This window comes from Anarhichas minor, unplaced genomic scaffold (assembly GCF_050575085.1).
Source record: "Anarhichas minor isolate MPS153535 unplaced genomic scaffold, ASM5057508v1 ptg000043l, whole genome shotgun sequence".
NCBI classification, from domain to species: domain Eukaryota; kingdom Metazoa; phylum Chordata; class Actinopteri; order Perciformes; family Anarhichadidae; genus Anarhichas; species Anarhichas minor.
In genome coordinates this window covers 1007478-1030938 of record NW_027466489.1, presented here as the reverse complement: position 1 = coordinate 1030938, position 23461 = coordinate 1007478, and the positions used below count along the sequence as shown (strand labels likewise).

Below are 23461 nucleotides of genomic sequence, written 5' to 3'. Positions count from 1 at the left end.
CGGGTTGAGTTGAGGATTGTGTGGGCGTGTCCTAAACAAAGGTAGAGGGCTTCTTAGGTCCTGCTCCTAATCCTGGTCAGGTGATTAGAAGTCAGCAGATCAGAATATTGTGGTAAAAGGAGATCAGTGGGTCAATGCTGAGGCTGGACTGAGAGTCGGCTCTTTAAAGTCTTTCTGTGGGTGGCTACGACATTTTACATGCCTTTCCAGATAGTTTCTTACAACAGAGCGTGATGTAAATGTAAAAGAAAAAGTTGAAAATCCCAATTACAGAACTGGATATAAGCTAAAACAAGCGTTTTTGCTTCTTCCTAATCTCTAGTTGTACATTGAGGCCTTATTACTGGCTGCAGAAACTAGTGCCACAATTTCAATACAGCCCATCATTGTAGGAGATCCCCTCTATCTATTCTTTTCAAAAAGCCATGTCAGTGCAGGCTGTGACATGTAATAGGCTGTTTGTAGCAGAAAGAAAAACATGTCAGAAAGCCACTTTGTTCCCATTTTGCATATTTGAAGTCATGTCCTTTGTTTACCATGGTTTTAAAAATAGTCTGTATGCAACCTACAGTGCATTACATATGCATGTGCCGCATCAATAAAAAATCAACATGCATGAGCGAATTCACGACAGGAAGAGTAAATGTTTTATATGCACGAACGAGGACCAGGACTAAGCTGACTACTTCACAGGAAAAGGCGTACAAATGATTCAAAATGATTGAGCCACTGGAAAGGTGAAGTGAGAACACTATTGTTCGTGACGGGATGTAAGCTTGGTTAGAGCTCCGTTTTAAAAAGCCTGTTCTCACACTCACGTGTCTTCTCATATGCAACTGACCTGCATGTACACCCTCCAGGGGGTAGAAGAAGCAGACCAGCAGGTTCATCAGCACAGCCAGGTTGAAGGAGATGTTACTCCACACAGACATGTTTCTTGAGCACCAGTACAGCACAGGTTGGGCTGGGGGGGGGGGGGGGGGGGGGGTGAAGTGAGACATTTTGTTTAAAATTTGATCACGCACAATATGATTTAGATAGGTTGTCTATAAATGTTGTTTTATGTTTGTAAATTCCAAAATCGCAAAGTCATCAGATTGTCCAACAAACAGTTCAAAAGTCAAAGATGATCAATTCAAATGATACAAAACACAGAAAGGTGGCAAATTCTCACATTCAGCAAACTAGGACCAATATTTGATAATAATGATGAAAAAGTAATGAATTAAACCATAACTCAATGATCAAAAATGTTTAACAAAGCTTCTGTTGAATAACTGTTAAGTCAACTAATTGTTTCAGCACTAAATGGATTATTACGTACCCAAGTTGTTGATAGTAACAACTTGTGAGAGTTGAGCTCAACTGGCTCAGTTCTCCCTCCTCATACAGGAAATAATGTTACATAAAGTAATACGAGGACATAAATCACAGAAAACATAGACAAAACAAACCAGTCAACATTGTTATTGTTTGTTGAAATGTTGATAGTGAAAGGTAAATTTAAAAAGGTCAAAATGAAGGAAAAGGATCCTAAAACACGCCACTTTGACCTTTCACACACACAATCTGACTTTTAGTAGAATATTTTCTGGAAGTGGAAAAGAGAAACAGAATCAGGGACTTTTCTCTGTTCATTGCCTCTTCTGAGTGAGAGACAGAATATGGCTTTGTGTGGGTATGCAGTCTTGTACGTGGATTAGAAATGTGACCGAGTGTGGGTGCCGGTGAGCAAGCATGCTCTCAGTTGCGATTCATAAGGTTAATGTACAAATGTTTCACAACTCAAACAATGTGGAAAACCCCTGTCTGCTTTTAGACAGTGGAAACATGCACACACATAGCACTAGTACACACACACAGGGTGACATTGTTAGCCCTGCTGTAGAGTTGGGGATACGCTTCCATTTTCCATATCCGCTTAGAGGTCTATCCCCGCATGCATTGGGCAAGAGGCGGGTTACACCGTGGGCATGTCGCCAGTCTGTCAGTGGGACACGTACTCACACAACAACCTTGACGCCCACAGTTAATTTGGACTTTCACGATTCACCTGCATGTCTTTGGACTGAGGGGGGGAAACATGCAAACTCCACATAGAAAGGACCGTCTGACTGATGGTAATCATTGAGCCACTATGTCGCAACCATGTTGGGAATCTTCATCACATTAATGAAGAATCAAGTTAATTAATCAAGAGTATTGTCAATGGCATCTCTGGTCTGAAGCATTATGTAAACTGTTAAAACAATTAGACGATGGGGCCAATAAACAAAAATGAATCAGCAACAGTTTTGGTAATTGTTTGACTAATTTATCAAGCAAAATGCAATTGATTCCACCTTCTCAAATGTGAGGATTTGCTGGTTTTGACCGTTTTTTAAATTTATATTTATATATTCAATATAAAGATATTGAATATCTTTACCAGTTTAGTTAATCAAACTAAACAAGAAATCATGTCATGCTGGGTTGAGTTTTGTATGCGATCACTATTTTCTGATTTAAAATGTAAAACAATTAATCTGTTATTGACACTAATAATAATGAACATAGTGAATTTAATTAAGATTATCCAAAATGTCATTGGGGAGCTTTGAAGCGTATTTGCACTTCTCACCAAATCCTGTGCTTCAATTAATTGTGTAGCACCTATAGAAGAGTTTATTCAGCCAAATTCAGGTGAATGATGAAACCCTGTGAATAAACATTTACTTGTACAAAGGTCGTCCTGTATCCTTTGACATAATTGACCACTACACATGCTCCAACTTGACCCCACCTCTGAGCTTCTTCTGCCAGTTCATCTCATCAAAGAGTTCCTCTGCTCGCAGGAAGAAGTCGTTGATCTTGCTGCCCTGCTCGTCTCTCTCCGTGGTGAAGTAGACTCGCAGCTTTGACTCGGTGGTCAGGAACTCACAGATGTTGGGCACGGGGAACACTATCTCCTCCATGGTGCGGTCCTGGCGCACAATCTGAATAGAGACACACCGTCACCTTGGCATCTGTAGGTCAACATTGTTGGATACTTGCAAGGAAATTGTCACAAAATATTGTAAAATGTGTGAAGTTCTACTCCAGACTAATGACAAGGACTGCATGTTGTGACCTCTATCTGAGCAGTGTGTTTGGCGTAGAACTCCAAGGCCTCATCTCCCTCTCCACTGGCCCCTCCTGGCTTTAACATCATAGACAGCTCCTTATTGTGACGTGCCAACTGTTCGGAGGAACAAAGCCAAGAAGTGAGCGTGCCACTCAAAAACAACAACACATGGATAATGTGTGTGTCTCATCATATTCCTTTATAAATAGAGTAATTGATTGATGAGAGGAAAAGCAGACCTGGTGAGCTAAAATGTAGATGTTGTGTCCAACATTTCGGGGGGAAGCAGCATCGTGTTCTTCCTCTTCCCCGTTATCGTCCTCCTCCTTTGTGTCCTCAAATTCTTCCTCCCCCTGTAGATAGGCTTTCATTATCACTTCCACCTGGACGGGGACACACACATGCACACACATCCATGCTCTGTGATACCGAGTAGCTAAGGCAATGGCTCAGTTGTATTTGAGATGTGAAAAGGACACGATGCTCAACATCATCTCCTCACCAGCTCTTTGGGCCTCATGTTGTACAGGATCCGCTCTGAGTTCTCACTGTCGTGACGGCTCTCCATGATTGCAAGCAGCAACTTGGATGCATTGTTCTAAGAGTGACAAAGGAGACAGAGCAGGCAGAGGAAAGAAAAGCTCCAATATAAGAACTTAAACTGTCAGTTTCTACATCCAAGGAAAACAGACAGAAACCCGGCTGCTCTAGAAAAAAAAAAAAATCACTCTGCAGTTATTTGTCCTGGCAGGCAAGCACAAAAGCGAGTGAATGCCCAGCTCTTATACTTTTAGTGATATTCCATCCTGCTGTGAAAGGAAAGTACTGCACAGTTTTATTTTCTAATTTCCGGCCCGAGACCCGAAACCCACATCAAAGGTATAGATTCTTCCTGTGAAGCCTTCCTCACCTTGAGCTCCAACACCAGGTCCATCCGCTTCTTCCCAAGTGGGTTGATGTCATTGAGGATCAGGGCGATTATGATATCGATTCCATTGGACTCGTGTGTGGCAATGCAATTCTGAATGACATTTAAAAAATTATGAAAAAGACAGAAAGTGCCCACGTACAGTCACAGAGCTCCCCTCTGGCATAGTCTCTTTCAGTACCTGGTTTTCATGGCAGGGGCCTTGGCAGTACTCCGTTAGACTCTCCAGAGTTTGGTTGATGAGGGCTACGTTCTTCTCGTTGATGTACAGTCCCAGTAGGCCGAGACCCCCTGTGGTGCTGCCGCAGATACAGTCCAAGAACTGAAGAGTCTCACACACAAGGTTGTAGTTGTTCTTGTTGTTTTGACAGCGAAGAAAGTTCTGAGGATATAAAAGTGGTTGGGTTTGTGTGACTGGGACTGACCGAACTGGATGCAAACCACAAATAAACCAATCAAAACCAATCAGTGAAACCAAACAGTAAATTGTTTAGCTACAAATTAACATTCTGTCATTTACAAATCACTCCTCTGTTAGTCAGAACTCAGAAATATGGATGCTAACTCGCTCTCTTTGGTCTTCCACTGTGTTAGCCTTCATCTGAACTCTTGAACTTGACTGTTCCATCAGAAACGGGCCAACAGTCACTGGGCAGGAATTTTTGCAGGATAGTGCGCTGTAAATCTTTCCAGAAGGGTTTGTTCACCGACAGGAACCTAACTTCTTACATTCTAATAAAAGCAATCTTAGTGCTGAAAAAGTCAGAGATAACCAGGAACAATTTTTAGACCCACAAAATACAAAAGAGGCTAACAGGATATGTCCTCATAAAAACTAAAGTACAGAGTGTTACACAGGAAAAAGCAGCTATTTCTTTTAATTTTAAAGGTGTGCCAGAGAAGCCTTCTCCATAGCCTAAAGAAGTCAGGTCTAGCCTCTCATACAAATCTCAATGGTGATTAAGGGATTTAGCATCGGTAATAAAACCACGAGACCCGTGTTTTAAACCTGCAGCGAAGACACAAAAGAATGCAAGGATAAGATGTCAAAAACATGGTTTAGAGTAAGAAAGGAACTGTAGTCAAGCGTGATCCCAAAAAAAAATCAGTCTGTCCCACCTGTAGGTCCCGGTTGTGATTCTCACAAAGCAGCTGGAGGAAGCGAAGGATGGGCTGCATGATAACAATTACAAAACTCATTTCGCCCTCGTCCTGGTTCTTGTCCCCAGTGCTGGGGTGGCCGTCGGCTGAGTTGAAGTGGTCCTCAGGGTCTGCTTCACGCCGGTATGAGTTAAAGGCCTTCTTGGTAGCAGTCGAGGCCTCTAATAGCTGCTCTCTCACATCCTCTGTCATGACCACCGCTGAGTCTCTAGCTAAACAGAGACAGGCACCAAACAGGGACTATGAAATCAGTCGAAACCCACAAAAATCCTCTTTCTACTCTGGATTTGCAAACAAAGTTGAATCATCTAGGATATATATGTAGCTCGTTTTAGCATCCTTTGTTGGCAACAACCTGACGTAAATTCATACTTCAGATCATAGTATGTGACCTCTGACCTTTTTTGCGTACAGGGACGTCTTTGTCCTGGCTGTCATCATCTCTCTTTCTGTTTCCCAGGTCGCTGGTATTTACCGTCACCGTGGCTTTGATCTCCAGCTGGGCCAGCTTCATACGGTCGTTGAAAACCCTGAAGAACTTTTCGGATTTCTTGTCTTCTGTCAGACGGCAAAAGAACGAACGCTGGACACAAGAAACAAGAACAGAAAAAAAAAACAGAGATTGTGGATCTTATGGTCTGCTTAATGCACTTTTGATAATCGATTAATCGTGTCAATCATTCTCCAAGCAAAAACACAAGCTCCTCTGGTTCCAACATCTCAATGTGAAGATTTGATGCTTTTCTCTATTTCAACATTTTTCACTGTTTCCTGACATTTTATAGACAAAAAAAACAACTAAAACTGATTAAACGCTTATCGAAATAGTCATTAGTTTCAGCCCCAATATAAATTACCACATGCATTACAAAATCTAAATTTGCTTTCTCCCTCCAAATTTGTATTATGCCACTGATAAGTTATATAGAGTGCAGTGAACCAAGGTCAAAACATGAACATGATCTTGGGACAGATTCATCGTCTGTCTGTGTACACATTTTCTATTACATATGGGGAAACAGATCTTGACTGGACCTTCACAAAACATTATATAACTATAGTGAAGCAAGTCTGGACTTACTACGATGGGAGAGTTTGAACGCTGCAGTTATGGTCTGTAGAATAGGGTCATGCTAAATTGGAACACTTTCGAGCCTGTGAACGCAATGCTTACACCATGTTTCAGGGACAGGGATGTTGTTTTGATTATGTAATCTGCTGCAGCCTATGGAAAGGCTTCGACGAGCAAAAGCAGTCTCACCAATCTTACGTGGTGAAAAGTGACACAAGAGGGAGAAGCCTGGCTTACTTACACAGAAACAGAAACAGAGTTTGGGGGGGGGGGGGGGGGGGGACTGGGAAAAATGAGCTAGCGGCGAAAGACAAACACCAAAGAGGGAATAAGGGAGTAAAAAAGCAGATGATTGAGAGAGGGGAAACGAGAGCAAGAGATAGGAAGGGAATGTTATCAGACAGTATCTAGGCCAGTGCTCAACGTTGTTCCATAACCATCTGTCTTTTCAGGTTAGATGTAAAACTGAGCTACTAGAGAAAACAAATAAATGAAAGTCACAAGGAAAGCGTTCAGCAAAATGGACAAAACAAGCCTCGCTTCTCCTACTTCAATGACACTGTGAGGGTGTTTGTACTAAGAATTGTACACGCATTGAAATTTAATGTTAAACACACGGCTAAATCTTTTCATTCCAAATTGAGAATAAACAACGAGCCAATTAAGTAGCCAAACAAGACAGCGTATGCAGCTTATTAACTGAACACAGAGCTAACACAGTTTTTCTACTGCATTGTGTCGCTTCCATAAGAAACAATAACATAACTGTGTGCTTGTGCGCCAAAGCAGATTCCTGAGCCTCACTGTGCCCCACCCCGGCCCTCCACCACTGAGCAGAAGCCCTCCTGCACGTACACACTCTGCCAACACTAAGGAAAGAGGAGATAGCAGCGCGGGGAGGGGTGTGTGTGTGTGTCTGTATTGGGGGGGGCTGACAAGCAAGGCCATCACGCAACTAACAACTTGATGACAGAGTGGAGAGCGCAGAGACGAGGATTAGCTGCACCGCTGGCAAAACACTCACAGCTCACAACTCACAGCATGCCTGAGGAGGGAGGTGATGGTCATTCCTGGCTGTCTGTCTGTCTCTGCTCACATTACAGTGTCCTCCTACAGGCCGCCAAAATGTGGGCCTTCGGGGGAGGGGGGGGGGGGGTTGTTGAGGCATGAGGCCCAGGTTAACACACATGGATTGGACCAGAGCAAACAGAGAGAAGCCCCCCTACCCTTTACCATTGCATAACTCGCACAGACAAACAAACACACTTGTACAGTACAAGCACACACACGCTGGAGAGCGCATACGCTAATACACTCGCCGATTTTTACACTCATAAAACTAGGTCAGCTGTCTCCGGCATAGGCACATGCCAATTTTGAGAGGACACGCCCACATATCACACATACAGTATTAGATCTCCCTAAAACTCTGTGAATGCCAAATTCATCCTTATGTAATCACATTCATTTTCTACCGCCTATCCTTTTAATAATGTCGCAGTCCTCGAGACAAAGACCCCAGGGATCCTTCATACAGGTGACTACTCGGCCCATAAGTCGGAAGTTTAGCATTGAGTTGTTGCATTTTTCTTTGTCTGAACCTGAAATGTCTCTGGGATATCCCAGGTGAGAGATACTGCATTCAGACTCTGTGTGCAGTCGGGCTCACAGTGCAGGGTTGGCAGGACTAGCACCATGCCAGCAGGGGTATTTCATCTCATGGATCAGGGTTAGCTGAGCTACTATGTTTCACTGCGGTAGAGGTGAGCTTGTTTGATTGATGGTGGCTGGGAGGTCAACATATTGGTCATATTAGAGTTATTAATTATTGTGTCCAACGTTGAAAGTCTTTACCGGCAGCAGCAATCTGAAAGAGTCTTTTTTTTTTAAACCGTCCGTTTCTAAGAACTGAACTGAGGTTAGTGGATTGAGTGAGTCACTGAAACAAAGACAAAGCCTTGTACATGAAGCTGGAACACCGCAATGAAGAAAAAACACCACAGAAAACTTTCATTTGATTGTTTTTTTGAGAATTGTACGCGAGGCTGCGTCTTAAAATGAATAAAAAATGAAAACCTAAACTTTCACGTCTAACCACAATGCTGCTTCTGTGGTGTTTTTCGATGCTGGTCCTTACACACCCGATGGCAACATCTGTGCAGCCTCATCAAGACACCATCTGTGTTTTGATATCACTGGAAAAGCAAGGACCAGAGTGGCGTGGGGAGGGATGACGTTATGGATAAGGCAACACATGGTGGTCAAGGAGAGAATGGAATAAAAGTAACTGAGGATGAAGGAGAGAGAGGAGCATCTTAGCGGCCCCCTACAGTGTTGGGTAAACACAGTGTCTGTCTGTATCCATGGCGAAAAACCCTGAGTGGAATGAGACGAAGAGGAGTGGGGGGTGGGGGCGGACAACACTGAAAAACAAGGTCATCACGCTTTCCCTTCTCCCCTTCCGTTCCGCCACTTGGCATCAACAAAGGGATGTTATGTAACAGCTATTTATACTCGTGCTCCCTTTCCCTCTCACCCTCCCTCTCATGTCAGGCAGCACCACATGCAAACCAAATGCTGCTCTGTTCTCCTCCAAGTCCTTTTCCTCCTTTCCTTTGTCTCTTCCTTTTTTTCCCTCAAAGCAGCCACCTCTCTCTTTATTTTTCCACCTGAAAGAGAGTTTGTCTACTGCATTGTGTTGCTTTTGCAATATCGGTTAAACGCACATGCAATGCAAGACTTTTTTGGAGGGAAACAAAACAGCATGCCATGCGGTTACACAACAGATGGCTGAGGAGGGAAATGTCACAAGTTGCAATGTCACAACACAATTCACAGCTGTTTTGATCTCTCTCTCATAGCTGTCACAGAGGAGCCAACAAGTCCAGAAAGCACTAAAATGCATTGACTGTAAAATATCCAAAACTTCCAACGGCATGTATGCATTAGCTTTGCATGACTGCAGAACCAGAGGGTATGTGAGAAAATGAGTGACTCTGCATGCAATGTTGAGTTATTCTGTGTGGTTTGTTTCTATTTGGTATGTAGGTCATGAGTAAATAGTTAACTGTGTTACATGAGAACAGGATATCCAAGTGGTGCTCAGTTCGGCATGTGAGATGAAGACACCAACAAAAACTAACTCCTACCATCCTTGGAGTGCTTTCTTGAAGAGAGCAGCCAGCAAAAGTAGTCAGTTTTCTCTCATAGTAACACTTAAAGTTTACGGAAAAGGTATGCCTGATTTATGAATTTGAACTTTACACTGTCAGTGAAAACATATCAGTTTATTTTATTTTTTTTAACTTACACGTAGGGAACTGTCCAGTAACTCAAAGAACACAAATATTTGTACTATGTGGCACGTTTCTAGCACTGCATACAGAGTAGGTTGCCCGAAAAGAAACCTCCCTTTTCAGAACAAAGAATTCACGGGTGAGAGCAGCTCCAGTTTCTCCTCAATCCCCTCTGTGTTCCCCCGTCCATCCCCCCTCTCTCCCCACTGCCCCAGTTCCGGAGGCCCAGTATGACCCAGTTTGGGCCGTCAAGAGAGTGCAAGAGAGCGGGAGAGGCTGGTATGTTTTGTAGGCTGAGACATTCCTCATTGTTCATTCACACAGGGCTTATGTAACGCAGACGGATCACGTGATGTAGCGCTGCAGCAGCTGTGGGAAGCCAAAGCATTATCTTCGCCACAGTGGCTTCCTTGCTCTAATCTGATTATGCAAGTCCCGTGCTTCCACAACAAGATGGAACACAGACAGATGGAAAGACAGGGGGATCAACAGACAGAACTACAGACAGACGGAAAGACAAGGAGATCAACAGACAGAGCTACAGACAGACGGGAAGGCGAGGAGATCAACAGAGCTACAGACAGACGACAAGGCAGGGAGATCAACAGACAGAACTACAGACAGATGGAAAGACAGTGAGATCAACAGAGCTACAGACAGATGGAAAGACAGTGAGATCAACAGAGCTACATACAGATGGAAAGACAGTGAGATCAACAGAGCTACAGACAGATGGAAAGACAGGGAGATCAACAGAGCTACAGACAGACGGAAAGACAAGTAGATCAACAGAGCTACAGACAGACGGAAAGACAAGGAGATCAACAGAGTTACAGACAGACGGAAAGACAGGAAGATCAACAGAGTTACAGACAGACAGAAAGACAGGGAGATCAACAGAGCTACAGACAGATGGAAAGACAGGAAGATAAACAGAGCTACAGACAGATGGAAAGACAGGGAGATCAACAGACAGCTACAGACAGATGGAAAGACAGTGAGATCAACAGACAGAGCTACAGACAGATGGAAAGACAGGGAGATCAACAGACAGGGCTACAGATAGATGGAAAGACGAGGAGATCAACAGACAAAGCTACAGACAGATGGACATGAAAAAGAGAGGCTAATTGAGATAGAGGTGTTAGAGTGGCTCAGGTTAAAGCAAATAGGGAAAGAACAGTAAGTTAAATTGCCTAATGCACACATTTGCCCAGAGTGAGAAAATTAAGAATATTTTACAATATACTAATCTACAAACTACGGACTTGATTAGCAGCTGGCGTGGCCTTTTATGGTGTGCCAGATATGAGGTGGAGGAGAGCCGCCTCGGTAATGTATATGTGCAGCTATGGTGGCCCAGTGACCCACATACTGTCGATCCTCTTGTAATAGAAACCATCTAGGGGACGTTGTAGTCTTTTCACTGAGCAAATCTAAAGATGCACTGCACGATAAGCTGAGCCTTTACGTAGATAACTGCCCATGAACTTTAAAACACTGCAGATCAGTTACAGTAAGTGAAATGGGTAAGTGTGTCATTTGTATTATTTTACAATAATATAGATTAAAACATGTAGCAGTTGACCCAAGGATGTCCCTTCAGTTTCCACTTTCCACATGTGTACGGTAAGAGATTCAGGGGTTAACTAACCTGGATGGTGGTGTTTCCACCCTCCAGCAAAGCAATAGCCAGGAGGATGCTTTCTTGGAAAACTCGGTCACTAGTGGTGTTCATGATGAGGTCAATGACCAGGTCAGAGGCTCCCTCTTTGTCCAAGTGACACTGTACCTCCGACAGGCTCATTTCCGCACGACTCAGCCCCCCAGGACCCCCTAATGCTGCAGAGACGGAGAGACAGGCCAGATCAAAATCACATGCATCAGGTATACGGTTTATGGGATTAATACTTTCCAATCATTGTCCATTCACATCATGTATCAAATATAGTTCCATAAGAAACACCCTGCATTTAAAACAGGAGCTAAAATTTTAATTGTAACTTCAGTCATTTGCAGGTATATTCAAAACATGCCCATACGATAATCCTGAGTGAGACACAGGATGTTTTCATGTTTTTAACAACCCAACGGTACAATGAAGGAAAAAAAAAAAAATCACCTTGCTCTTACTTTAGTAATACAGTAGTTGCTGCCATCTTACTTTTCAATATCTGCAAATGCAGAGGCCTGATACATTTCATCTACATCTTCATATTGTATCAATGTTTTAGCTTGCCCCTTTGACTTGAGGCTTTCCCCCTTCATTTAATAAAAAGTATAATAATAACTATATAATTCTATAAATCAAAAAATCTCTAAATATATATTCTAGTTTATTTAGTGTTTTTCTTTAATATTTGACACATTAAACTGCAAAGCTTGATATTTGACACAATATTGCAGATAGAAACCTAAAACTAAAAGAGGGAAAAGATAGCACTCCTTTAATCATACAATAAATGGATCCAGGTTAACGTATGGGACAGATTTTTTTGGCACATGCAAAGTCCAAAATCATTTACTTAAAATAGGCCAGATTTCTAACTGTGATGCTAGCCCTGTGCTAATTTGTGTAACTGCACATTTCCCCTCCGAGGCCTCATCTTCAGGCTACATATGGAATTGTCAGCCTGGCTCCTGTTTCTGCAACAGGTGCAAAGGCTGTTTTCACGGGAAGTAGCAGACTGTCACCTAGCAACAGTCAAAAGTGGATCATTCAAGGGGAGGGGTATATTTCCTGGTGCACATGGGAGAGATGGTGAACCGGCAACCATTTGGGATTTTCTGTGTCTTTTGAGTTTCGTTAAAAATACAACATCTGGCTCATTCATCACAACTGGACGTTACGCGTTCTATTCATACAATATGGTGTCACACCCACGTTACACTGAATGTGAAAACACTGCCTCTTGCGCCACAGCAGACAACAAGCCGTTCTGGTTACGAGGTTAATGTGGCAGCAATGCATTTACATTAAAAAACCCTCACAGCTCATAACCATTGGCACCAACATGTCCTCCAAAATCTACATGCAGATAAAATGTGACATCATACATATCAGAACCAAACACTCAAATAGGAGAAACACTGCACAGAGAATCAGTATTTTGACTGCAGATATAGTTACACAATGACCCCGTTATCAGGGAGTGATAAGAGTGAGGTGCTCTGCGTGCTCAAAGGGCAGCTCACAGTGCAACTCTGGAGCTGATACCCGGCTCGGGGCCAGACAGATGGAGTCCCATCCTAATATAACATTATTGAGAGAACATTGTTTTTCTATGACTTTAGGGGCAGAACACATTTTGGCAACCCAAAAAAGGTTTATCTAGACTGACCCCTGATAGCAGTTGCAGCCATTACTGGCAGCAAAGTCATGCATCTCTTTGGCAGAGGCCTTCGGTTAATGCTTCACAGAAACATCAGCTCAATTACAGATGTTGAAATCAGTGTTTTTGTGGCCATGTGTGCGCTACACAACTACACTCATTTCTTTCTGCTGTTAAGAATTAACAATCAACTTCTGTCCTCTGTATCAAAAGCTGAGCAACAGCTCTCCCACCTGATTGATTTTTGCCGGGTCCTACTGGACTGAGGGGGCCATTGCTAAATGACGTCAGGCTGTCCCTCCTCCCACCACTTCGATAAAAGTTGCCATAGTAACGATTCACCAGAATCTGTCTCAGTGCCTCGCCCTACGAGAGGGAAAGAAAGGGAAGGATGTAATGACGTGAAGTCAGCAACAGGGAGAGAGATGTTGTATAACAGGGATAACATGCATCATCATTTTAGAAGCACATAAAGACACCGAAACAGACCCCCAGAAAATGACAACGACCGTGCTCTGTAACACACAGTTATGGAGAAACAGTCAACATTTCATTTAAATATTGAATTAAAAGAATTGCCACATTTCTATGCAAGCAAAACTTGCAGACACAACCTGAAGTTTACGTCATTCACCGCCCACACAGACACGTTTCACAGCAGCAGCGGTGACCCTATGCAGTTAGAGCGCGAGGTCCGTGGTGTTCACCGAGACAGACCTGGGTCCAGCCCTCCCACACCGTGACTCATCCACTGGTGAGCCGGCAGCAGCACGACTTTGTCGTTGTTATGGCAACCGCAGCCCATAGCTACCTGCCAGACCTCTCGTGGGATAAAGTGCAGGAAATGAGAGAGAGGTTTTTTTTTTTTGTTCAAATCATTGTCAACTGTGGGTGGTCCGTGATAGACGACAGCAGCGTTATGAAAGCTCCGTTGCCACAGTTATGCTCTGGAGTTATGTATAGGTAGTAGGTGTGAAGGACGTTATAATAACTATTACATCATTTTATTAGTTAGTCAACTGTATGTATTGTGTGTACCGCATGGTATGATCAGCTGTAGTCAGAAGGTGATTCCCTGGTCTCACTGGAGAATACTGCTCTTTCACTGAAGTCTCGACCCAAATCCTTATGGTGTCCTGTCATCTAAAATGTTGGCACAAACCGGGCCTGTATCTAGAATGAACAATTTACTGAAACCAGCAAACTAACTTTGAATCATATTGTCTTTGTGAACTTGTTGAAAAAGTTGGTGAGTAATAATAAAAAAGAAGCATTTTAGATATATGGTAATTACTACCGTCCTGAAACAAATGCAGGGCTGTGATAATATGAGAACTGAATTTTATCAACAGCTGAACAGCCGTTGGACATACCTGCTTGCTAAATAATCGTCTTCTCTTGGAGATGATAATTATATATTGATTAACTCCAATCAATATTGCTAATCTGGAATATCAATATTAGAGCTTGCCTCTTTAATGGAAATACCTGACGCTTTGTGGAGTCCCTGCGTTTAACTAAACACCATTAGATAAAAGAGGCTGTGTTCTTTTTCTTCCTTCAGGTAAGCAGTAGTTAGGTGGTTTGGTGTCACTTAAAGCAGGGAAGGGGAGTGATTAGAAACACAAAAAGCAGGGGGGAAAAGGCACAAAAAGGTCATTTTAAAAACTTGATATCTCACTCTGAATCTCGGAAGTATCGAGGTTTTAAGTTAAGCTGCCATGCTGTTGCAAGTACCTACCCTCTTCTGGTCCTCCAACAACTTCTCAGGCTGGTTCTGATCCAGCTGCTGGGTGCAGTGAGGAGTGTGAGCACAGTGGTCCAACAGATACAAACACAGGGTTAGTATTCATGCAGGCAATTGTCAGGTGAACAACCAACTCGTGAGCCTTTTTAACTGCTTTAAAAGTGGCAATGCAAAGGTCTGCTCGGTGTGAAATGTCATGCATTTACTGCAATGTTAGGAACCAGAGAAGCATTGTGGTTGTGGCGGTTTTAGACGGGGAAGACAGGAGACGTGTACAATGTTGACGATTAATACCATGTTAAGACATGTCCAGTGTGATTTGATTTTTCTTTCTTGTGTTTTTTCTTAATTTTAGTTCATTATTAATTTTCAAATTGCTGTCTCAGAGTGAGTTAGGGAAATATACTTATTTGCAGTTGTTCGGTTGGCTTAGCTTAACAAAAATACTGGAAACGAGGAGTAACAGCTAGCCTGGCTCTGCCTAAAGAAACCAGTATTTCTAAAGTTCCCCGATTAACATGTCATCTCTAAATTTCTTCAATCCTTACAAACACTGAAATGTAAAAATGATAAATGTGTTTTTTTTTTTTTTCTTAGCCGGTCACAGCGACTCCCTGGAATCTCTGCAGTCACGATGGCGATAAGACTCCAGGAAGTCAACAAAGATAATAAGCTTATTTCCCAAAATGTCAAACTTTTGGGAAGGAAAAAGCTGAAATCAAACTGGAACAGTCACTTGAAGTCAGGAATGAGTAAACACCAGGTGGAAGGTTCTTGTTTTAAGCCATTTTGAGCAAAACGAAAAGCACAATAATCAAAGCTGGACCCCTGAGATCTGGTGTTTTCCCTTTTCTTTCCTTAATGGTTCACGCAAACAATAGGAATTCAGGTTCGACACCGTGTTGCAGTATCCAATTTCACTGCATCTATGCACAGTAATCACTAAGAGTAAAAGGAAACTGGTAAAAGGCAATGTTCTACATAAATTGTTATGTAAAAGGGCACGCTAGGAGGGACGGGCGAGAGGAGAGGATTGGCGAGGGGCGATGGGGTTAGAGTTATATAATCACACCAAAAGGAACCAGGTCACTAAACCAGTGACACAGAGCTGCTTACAGTGGCCATCTGTCACCAAAAACACAGAGGGCAAGTGGCAGAGCAAGTGAAAGACAGAGAGGGTGAGAGAGAGAGAATAACAAACACAGTAGGATTAAATAACTTTGACAGTTGACACTGAATGGATGCATATTCAGAGGGCGGTTACTGTTGCTTCTGTATGCACCAGATATGATAAGTTACCTTTATCTATATCATGTCATGACTCTGCTGTGTACTTTTTGGACGTGTGAACTTGAGCCAAGTCAGTCAGACTCAAGTCACATAACCATAGCTGGCCCTCACCAATTGGTTTCCCTAGACAAGATTCCACCACCAATCACACTCACACTGAAACTGCATTGCTTCGTCTTTGGGATTAAGATATACCGATGAAGCTGTATTTCTCAAAATGATGTAGGAAGAAATTCTGCAAACACCTGAAAAGTCTTTCAAACTACTGAATTTAAGGTGGGAGTAACTGGCATTAACTCTAGATATTTATTTGCTATTATGGTGATGCTGCGGGCAACCCAGAAAATAGGGCCTATTTAATAGGCTACATAGTTATGTTGATGTGGGCTTTTTTGTAATATTTCAAAATAATAGTATAAAAATATCATTAGTGATGAGTACAAAACAATGAAATGGATGGAGGATGCCACAGGCATTCTTCTTTACCACCTATGCCAAGGGACGACTCTGCACATATCTGATGCATCCATAAAATTAACAAAAATTCCCTTGGAATCTCGCCTTTTCACTTAACCTGACATGTTAACTTCCCCTAGACCACATATTAAAAATAAAAAGCTGCAACTGGACATTCAGTGAGGCCGTTGAACAGAAAGGAACCATAAGGCTCACCCTAACTGGTGTCTAAAAACACCCCTCGCTCGAACAACTGACAGCCATGCTTGATAGTTGAATAAGTTACTCTGTGAACTATCAAAAAAACAACATAAAAAGGGTCTAACCATGGCAGCACATGCGAACAACAGGTTCCTCAAACAGTACAGTCAAAAGCTGCAGTACACGCTGGGCCTTACTTATTGTTTATAGCTGTCCTGAGAAAAGACATATTTGCAGAATCCCCTGCTCAAAAACCACAGCTTCCACAGCCCCCAGCCCGACAAAGAACATCTTCAAAAGCGTAGCGAGACAGAGCGCGAATGTGAAAGTGACAGACATAGTCACAGTGTGAAATAAGAAAGGGAAAACGCAGAGTAGACTATCATAAACACTTTAGAATACTCAATATTCAAATGACATTTCAGCACATATAAAAGCTACACTTTTAAGTTGACCATGGAGCTTTTTTATTTCTTATAATCACTCATAATATCCAATATTTCCAGTACTTTTGTTGACGAGCAAAACTCGTCAGCTTTGTACTTGTCTTGAAGTATTGACCTGAGACATGACTTGGATTTTTTTGTGTCAGGACTTCAAACTCACTTTTGACAAGCACAACAATTGCTTTGATCCTGCCTAAAGACAACTGGGTGGGGCAGAGTTCAGCAGCAGGTCAGGGGGCCATATACTGGAAGAGCAACATCTTCCAACGAGTCTGTGGACACGGCCTCACTGTCACAACTTCAAAACACAAAGAAATATGCTAATCAGAGCACGTAAATGCAACTAATCATCCCCGGTCTGAACAGCTGCCAAAACTGCCTTAACTATAGTGCATTCCACCAAACTGGAAACTCCCCAGGGCAAACCCCTGATCAGTCTCACACCTCACAGTTTGAAAATACACACACACACACACACACACACACACACACACACACACACACACACACACACACACACACACACACACACACACACACACACACACACACACACACACACACACACACACACACACACACACACACACACACACACACACACACACACACACACACACACACACACACACACACACACACACACACACACAGTTTAGGTGTTTTTTCTGAGAGTGCGTAAATAAATATGTTTTGTTTTTTATGAGAGTGAGTCGTGTTTAAACCAATGATGAATGCCACGAACGCCGGGGTTTACCACTCGGCTGCTTGTTATGCGCAGACAGTAAAGCAGAGTAAATTAAAAGACTGCTTCATAATTTACATTGCAACTGATCGATATCTACACCAGCGCCGTGAAATTATTTTCTGTCTTGACCAGATTTGGGGGGGGGGTATAAAAGTGAGCCGGTCTTAAAATCGAAAAGATTTTTCTTCTTATTTCATCCATCGACAAGCTTGCCAAGGGCCGAGGCAAGGAGGTGGAAGGGATGAAACATGACTTAATAACAACATGGAGGGCTTGCATAACTGCTTTTACTATAGACCGACCACACACCCACACACCCACACACACACACACCCACCCCCACACACGGCCAGGTGAAGAGGGGAGTCAGCACTGTGTATCATGAACTCTCGTCTTCCATAACTCCGACAGCCAAAGAGCAACAAATTTAGCTGATATTCACCTCCCTGACATTTAGCAACACATTGGGGAGGTCAAAAATGCATCTCATGCTATCTCTATTTTTTTTTTTTTTTTTTAAAAGCATTGTGACCCCAACAATTTCATTATCAATCATATATTATCATGCTATACTGCTTTACTCAAAAGGGTGACAGAAGAGACAACAGCCAGCTACGCACATTCATATCACACCTACACAAACACTCACAGCCAACCCTATGAAGTTTACACAGTGTGGGTGTGTGTTTGCATCCATGTGAGTAAGGTTGTGAATGAAAGCGGGGAGTATAAATTTGGAGTAGTTGATCAATTGTGTCACAATGATTTAGCGGGGGGGGGGCCAAAAAGGGGAAAAAGAGAAGAGAAATATGAAGATTGGGACATGGGGTGGGGAGAGGAGCAGGTTTCAACTCAACTGACACTCTTTTCATGTGTGGACAGACGGAGATACAACATTTAACAGGTGTGTGTAGGGATCATCTCTCTCTCACAATCCCCCCCCCCCATCCCCATGATTGCAACTGGCATTTACACACACACACACACACACACGTAGTGTGGGTAAACAGCTCCTCCACACTTTTATTGGCAATCACAGCTGAAGGTCACACATCAGCAGAGGGGCTGGGTTCCAGAAAAAAAAAAAAAAAAAAAGCCCGGTTCTTATGTAACCTCAGCCCAGAGTTGGCAGGGGCCCAGGAATCGTGCAGCTCTCAGGGCAAAGGAAAACTAGGACACAGCCTCGATGACTGCCACAGCTCCTCACACTCATGCACATACACAGCACGCACAGTCACAGTGCCTCCCATTGGCACCTAAGGGAGGTGCAGGGGAAACACTCTTCAAAAAGCTGAGCATTGTCAAGACACGATACAAAACTATGATGACCTCACCTTTTTGTAAAAAAACAGACACCAACTGGCATTTTCAACATGGGTCAGTTATACATTGGTGGGGTGTTCGGAAGCTCTGAGGATATATTTGAGAAATATAATATCCCTCACTCACCATCTGTTTCGCAACTTTCAAGTGCGAAATTTTGCTAAATCTAACAACCCCAATTTTCCGAGTCCACCGCTAGACTCCGTGTATGAGGAAATTCTGAACACACCACCAGAGGAAAAAGGATTTATATCCCGAATATATCAAACCATTAACTCAATTACTGTGACTAACATTGTCAAAATCAAAGTAGACTGGGAAAAAGAACTTGCCATGAACATACCAGACTCATTTTGGAACCAGGCCCTAATTAGAGTCAATAACAGCTCTTCGTGTGCACGGTTAAATGTACTACAATTCAAGGTACTGCATCGCCTGCACTACTCTAACTTTAAACTTTCAAAAATGTACTCCAATGTAAAGGATAACTGCAATAGATGTCACAACTCACCAGCAGATCTTACTCACATGTTTTGGTTCTGCCCCCAACTGGCAAATTACTGGGAGACAATATTCAAAGTTCTATCACAGTCCCTTAATCTGAATATTTTACCCAACGCTTGGATGTGCATCTTTGGTGTTCAGGGGAGTGGAGGTCAGACGTTAATGAAGCAACACAAAAACATAATTGCTTTCTCAACCCTCTTGGCACGAAGGAGAATCCTATTGGACTGGAAGTCACCTCGTCCTCCCAGTTCCTCCATGTGGTTAAAGGACCTGGTGTTCTTTTTAAAATTGGAGAAAATTAAGTTCTCGCTGCGGCGACAGCCAATTCGAATCTACTTGGGGTCCGATCATACGATACTTTGATAAATTGAAGACTCTCATTAGATTCATAAACCATCTGACGTTGTTGTAGGAATTAAGAATAGCAATAACTTCCAATTTCCAGAAACTCATGACTGGTTTCTGTTTGTCTGTAATACCCTCCTACACCATTTTTACTTTTGTGTATACTTGAGCTACTAATACTGTAATGTGCTTTTTGACAATTGAAGCAGTGCGATTTGTTCTCTGTTGGGGGAATGTTGGGGGGGGGGGGGGGAGAAAATGACATGTGCAATGTATAACTGTGTACTCTGCTTTTGAGAATAAACACAATTTACAAAAAAAAAAAAACAGACACCAACAGTTTTCTCTCAAATTTTGGAAACATATATGGAACGTCCCATTATGTATTATTGAGTCTCTATTATTGTCTCTTATTTTTCTTTATATGCCTTTATCTCTTTTTTCACATTTGTTATCTGTTTTCATGCTGTGTGTAAAATAAAAGGGCCTCGGTATTAAACTGGAATTGATGTTAAAATATGCAGTAAATATGTCCCAAGTTGACTTTTACTTGATGTGGCGCTGACAGCGGCAGAAAGTAGGGCATGTAAATGCAGCACTGGCAGTTTTCCCAGACAGTGAGTGACTCACCTTGGAAGCTGGAATAACACAACTCTGTTGAGCAACATGCAGTCAGCCACAGCGCACATCTCCCTATCTCTCTCTCCCCCTTTCTCACAGTTTTCAGTTGATCTACACACCGGTTTATGGCAGGAATCAACGTACCACTATTTGTTACCAGCTGTGCCTAGAGCCTCCACCACCTACAACACACAGCCACAGCAGCTGCTACAGGACTATTGAAGAACAACTAGTAGTAGTACACAGAAAGCAGCTCAAGGAAACAAGAGCACGAGTAGAAGAAAAAGAGAAACAACCTTAGGCATATCCATCTCATCATCAAAGGCCCTGAGCTGAAAGAGAACAGAGGGTTTAAGGGGTTAGATAACAACACAGGCAGAAGGAAGCTAAAGCAGAGCTCATTGATACAGCATGACATGTAAGACATACGAGTTAAAATTGTGGATATTAGCCACAGTGAGCAGAATTGGTGAAGTGTCATACAGTGGTGAGTGCAGTGAGTAAGTGACCACTTACTGACTACAGAGGTGACTGTGACAGGAAGAACAAGCCAATTCCCTTCAAAATAAGGGTACTCACTGGGTGCGTGGCACAGTGATGCAGTAAAATGATATTCAACTACACCTACATGGATACATAATTTAATCACATAACATATTGCATAGATCTCATATTGGTTTCGATGTGAAACCTTGCAACTCAATCTTTGATCATGTGTTTCTTCTATTTATAGTTCCTGCAAAGTTAATATCTATCTCTGATCAGAAATCCAATGTATGCCCCAGCTTCAAACCCCCCCCCCCCCCCCCCCAAAACAATCAAACCTGCAATATATTTTCTACAACTGTATTAATGCATTTCATACAGCACAATATACAGTAAATGCACACTTATACGGTGCATCACCCCACCATGTCTGCGATTTGCAGCTTCTCCTACCTTCTCTCCATAACCACGGTCTTTTGTCATCATCTCTCGCAGCGTTTGCAGAACTTTGATGCACAGTCTCTCCTCGTTTTCCTCCAGCAGCTGCTTGGTATGTTTGATCAGTCTGCACGAGCACATTACTTCATAAGTCTAATTCATAATGAGAACACTTACTCATATGCCAATAATAGACATATTTTGCTGAAGAAGATATTTACAGTACTTACTTGCATATGAAACCTCCGCTCTCACACTTCTTACGCGAGTCGGTGTTTTCGGGGAAGAGCAGCTCGGGCCGATGCAGCACGTCCACCAGAACTGACAACTCAGCCTGGACCAACGGCCGCAGACGGTCCTCGAGAGCTGACACAATGTCCTACAGTGCAGAAATAGACACGTCCTTACTACTTGAACAATTTGACACACATCAGTAAGTGCAAATGCTCACAAACACTGCACCTGCAGCCTCTCAATGATGTTCCTGTAGTCCCGTGAAGCGGTCACCACAGAGTCCCTGCGGGCAGCATTGCGAGCAGAAAGTCTCCAGCTCATGGCTGTCTTCTGGACAATGTTGTTGGATTTCACAAACAGGTTGTTCACCTGGTTGTCCAGGTCCACAGGAATGGCTATTGCTCTGCCTTTCGCTGGCGGGGTACACACAGAGATGCACACAATTAGTGTGTGAAGATAAATCAGCTCCAGTAAACTCTCTCCTTACTAGTAAATGTGATAAATAAGCATGATTCAAAATACTGTTAAACCAACTGTAGATGATGGACTGATCTAGACATTAAAAGTAAAGGCTTGTAAGAGAGGCGTCAACATAAGTGAGAAGGATCTTGATCTTACCAACATCAGAGAGCACCTTGATGCAGTTCTCAACAGAGCCCTTCTGGACTGGGACCAACCAGTTGCAATGGTAGACCCTGAATACTGCCTGCAGCAGCTGCACAAAGACTGGCTGCCTGGTCTGAGAAGTAGATGCAAGAAAAAAAGCGTTTGAGCATGTAGATTAGCATATGCATCTATCTGGACTGTCGGCTCTAGTCTGTAAAGAAAGAAACAGGTCCCTCGACAACATGCAAGATATGCATCTGTCATTTACAGTGCAGCACCAACAATCTGGACCAGCAGCTTTGTCTTTTTATAAAACAAACATACACCTCTCCACACAGTGATGTAGATTAGCTTGTGTGACAGCACACGTAGTCAGAACAGCATGCTGACTCAGTGGTGGTTTGTTACGTTAACAGGAGACCCCGAGCAGACACACACCTAAAATTAATTAATTAGTTCCCTCTCAAAATACTCACACATACAAAAATACAGAATTTTCTCTCACACCCAATAATCTGAAACACCCAACTCCGTGTTTTATCCGCTGAATTGAACAAATACCTGAAATACTTTCCCCAACAGAGAGGCCTGCAGCAGAGGATACAAGCAGTGAAGACATAAAACAGACCGGATGCGTCACAAACATACTTCCAAATACATTACCACACATTTCAGAGACAGCTGACATTACTGGAGACGTGTTAAACGCTCTATAATAAAAAGCTTTAAATCGTAAAACAATGCAATGTGATGTTTGTAAAAAGTGTAAGATGATAGTCCAAACATTTTTCTTTTGTAATTGCATCAGAGTTGACCAAATAGGACTACCATTATTTTACCGACCACACAGTTATTCATAAAGCACTGAAAATATATATTTTGTGAATTAAAAACAATTTCTATGAAACTATGACAGTTTGCTTAAATGGAAAAAGGGAGCACTTTGTATGCATGTTCAAAAGGAAAAGATTAATCAGCACAACAGGATGCTAACAACCACAATCACGACTAACTGGTCTTAACTTTGTAATGTCTGATTAGCTCTTCAGGATCATGACTAACATTACTCTGATGAACACAAACGAATGGGAAGAGAAGGAGAACATCCATTCTCCTTCAAC

At 42.6% G+C, this 23461-nt stretch overlaps 1 protein-coding gene across 9 annotated transcripts in view; it reads right to left on the bottom strand.

Moving 5' to 3' along the window:
* LOC142970547 (inositol 1,4,5-trisphosphate-gated calcium channel ITPR1) overlaps positions 1-23461 on the bottom strand; it is a 65733-nt gene that overhangs the window by 13135 nt on the left and 29137 nt on the right. For 3 of the 9 annotated variants that reach the window (XR_012959282.1, XM_076110849.1, XM_076110854.1), the window contains 17 exons: positions 22353-22473; positions 21963-22147; positions 21731-21879; positions 21516-21627; positions 20873-20908; positions 14634-14681; positions 13126-13258; positions 11215-11402; positions 5592-5775; positions 5151-5404; positions 4213-4413; positions 4014-4124; positions 3606-3701; positions 3343-3486; positions 3110-3217; positions 2783-2975; positions 842-964 (listed from right to left, as the gene is read on the bottom strand). Coding sequence is in view for 8 of the 9 variants with exons in the window: in XM_076110849.1 (XP_075966964.1) it covers positions 842-964; positions 2783-2975; positions 3110-3217; positions 3343-3486; positions 3606-3701; positions 4014-4124; positions 4213-4413; positions 5151-5404; positions 5592-5775; positions 11215-11402; positions 13126-13258; positions 14634-14681; positions 20873-20908; positions 21516-21627; positions 21731-21879; positions 21963-22147; positions 22353-22473 (2386 nt within the window). In the remaining variant the exon portion in view is untranslated. The remainder of the gene's footprint in view (positions 1-841; positions 965-2782; positions 2976-3109; positions 3218-3342; positions 3487-3605; positions 3702-4013; positions 4125-4212; positions 4414-5150; positions 5405-5591; positions 5776-11214; positions 11403-13125; positions 13259-14633; positions 14682-20872; positions 20909-21515; positions 21628-21730; positions 21880-21962; positions 22148-22352; positions 22474-23461) is intronic. The other 6 variants (XM_076110851.1, XM_076110856.1, XM_076110853.1 and 3 more) reach the window with 4 other exon arrangements.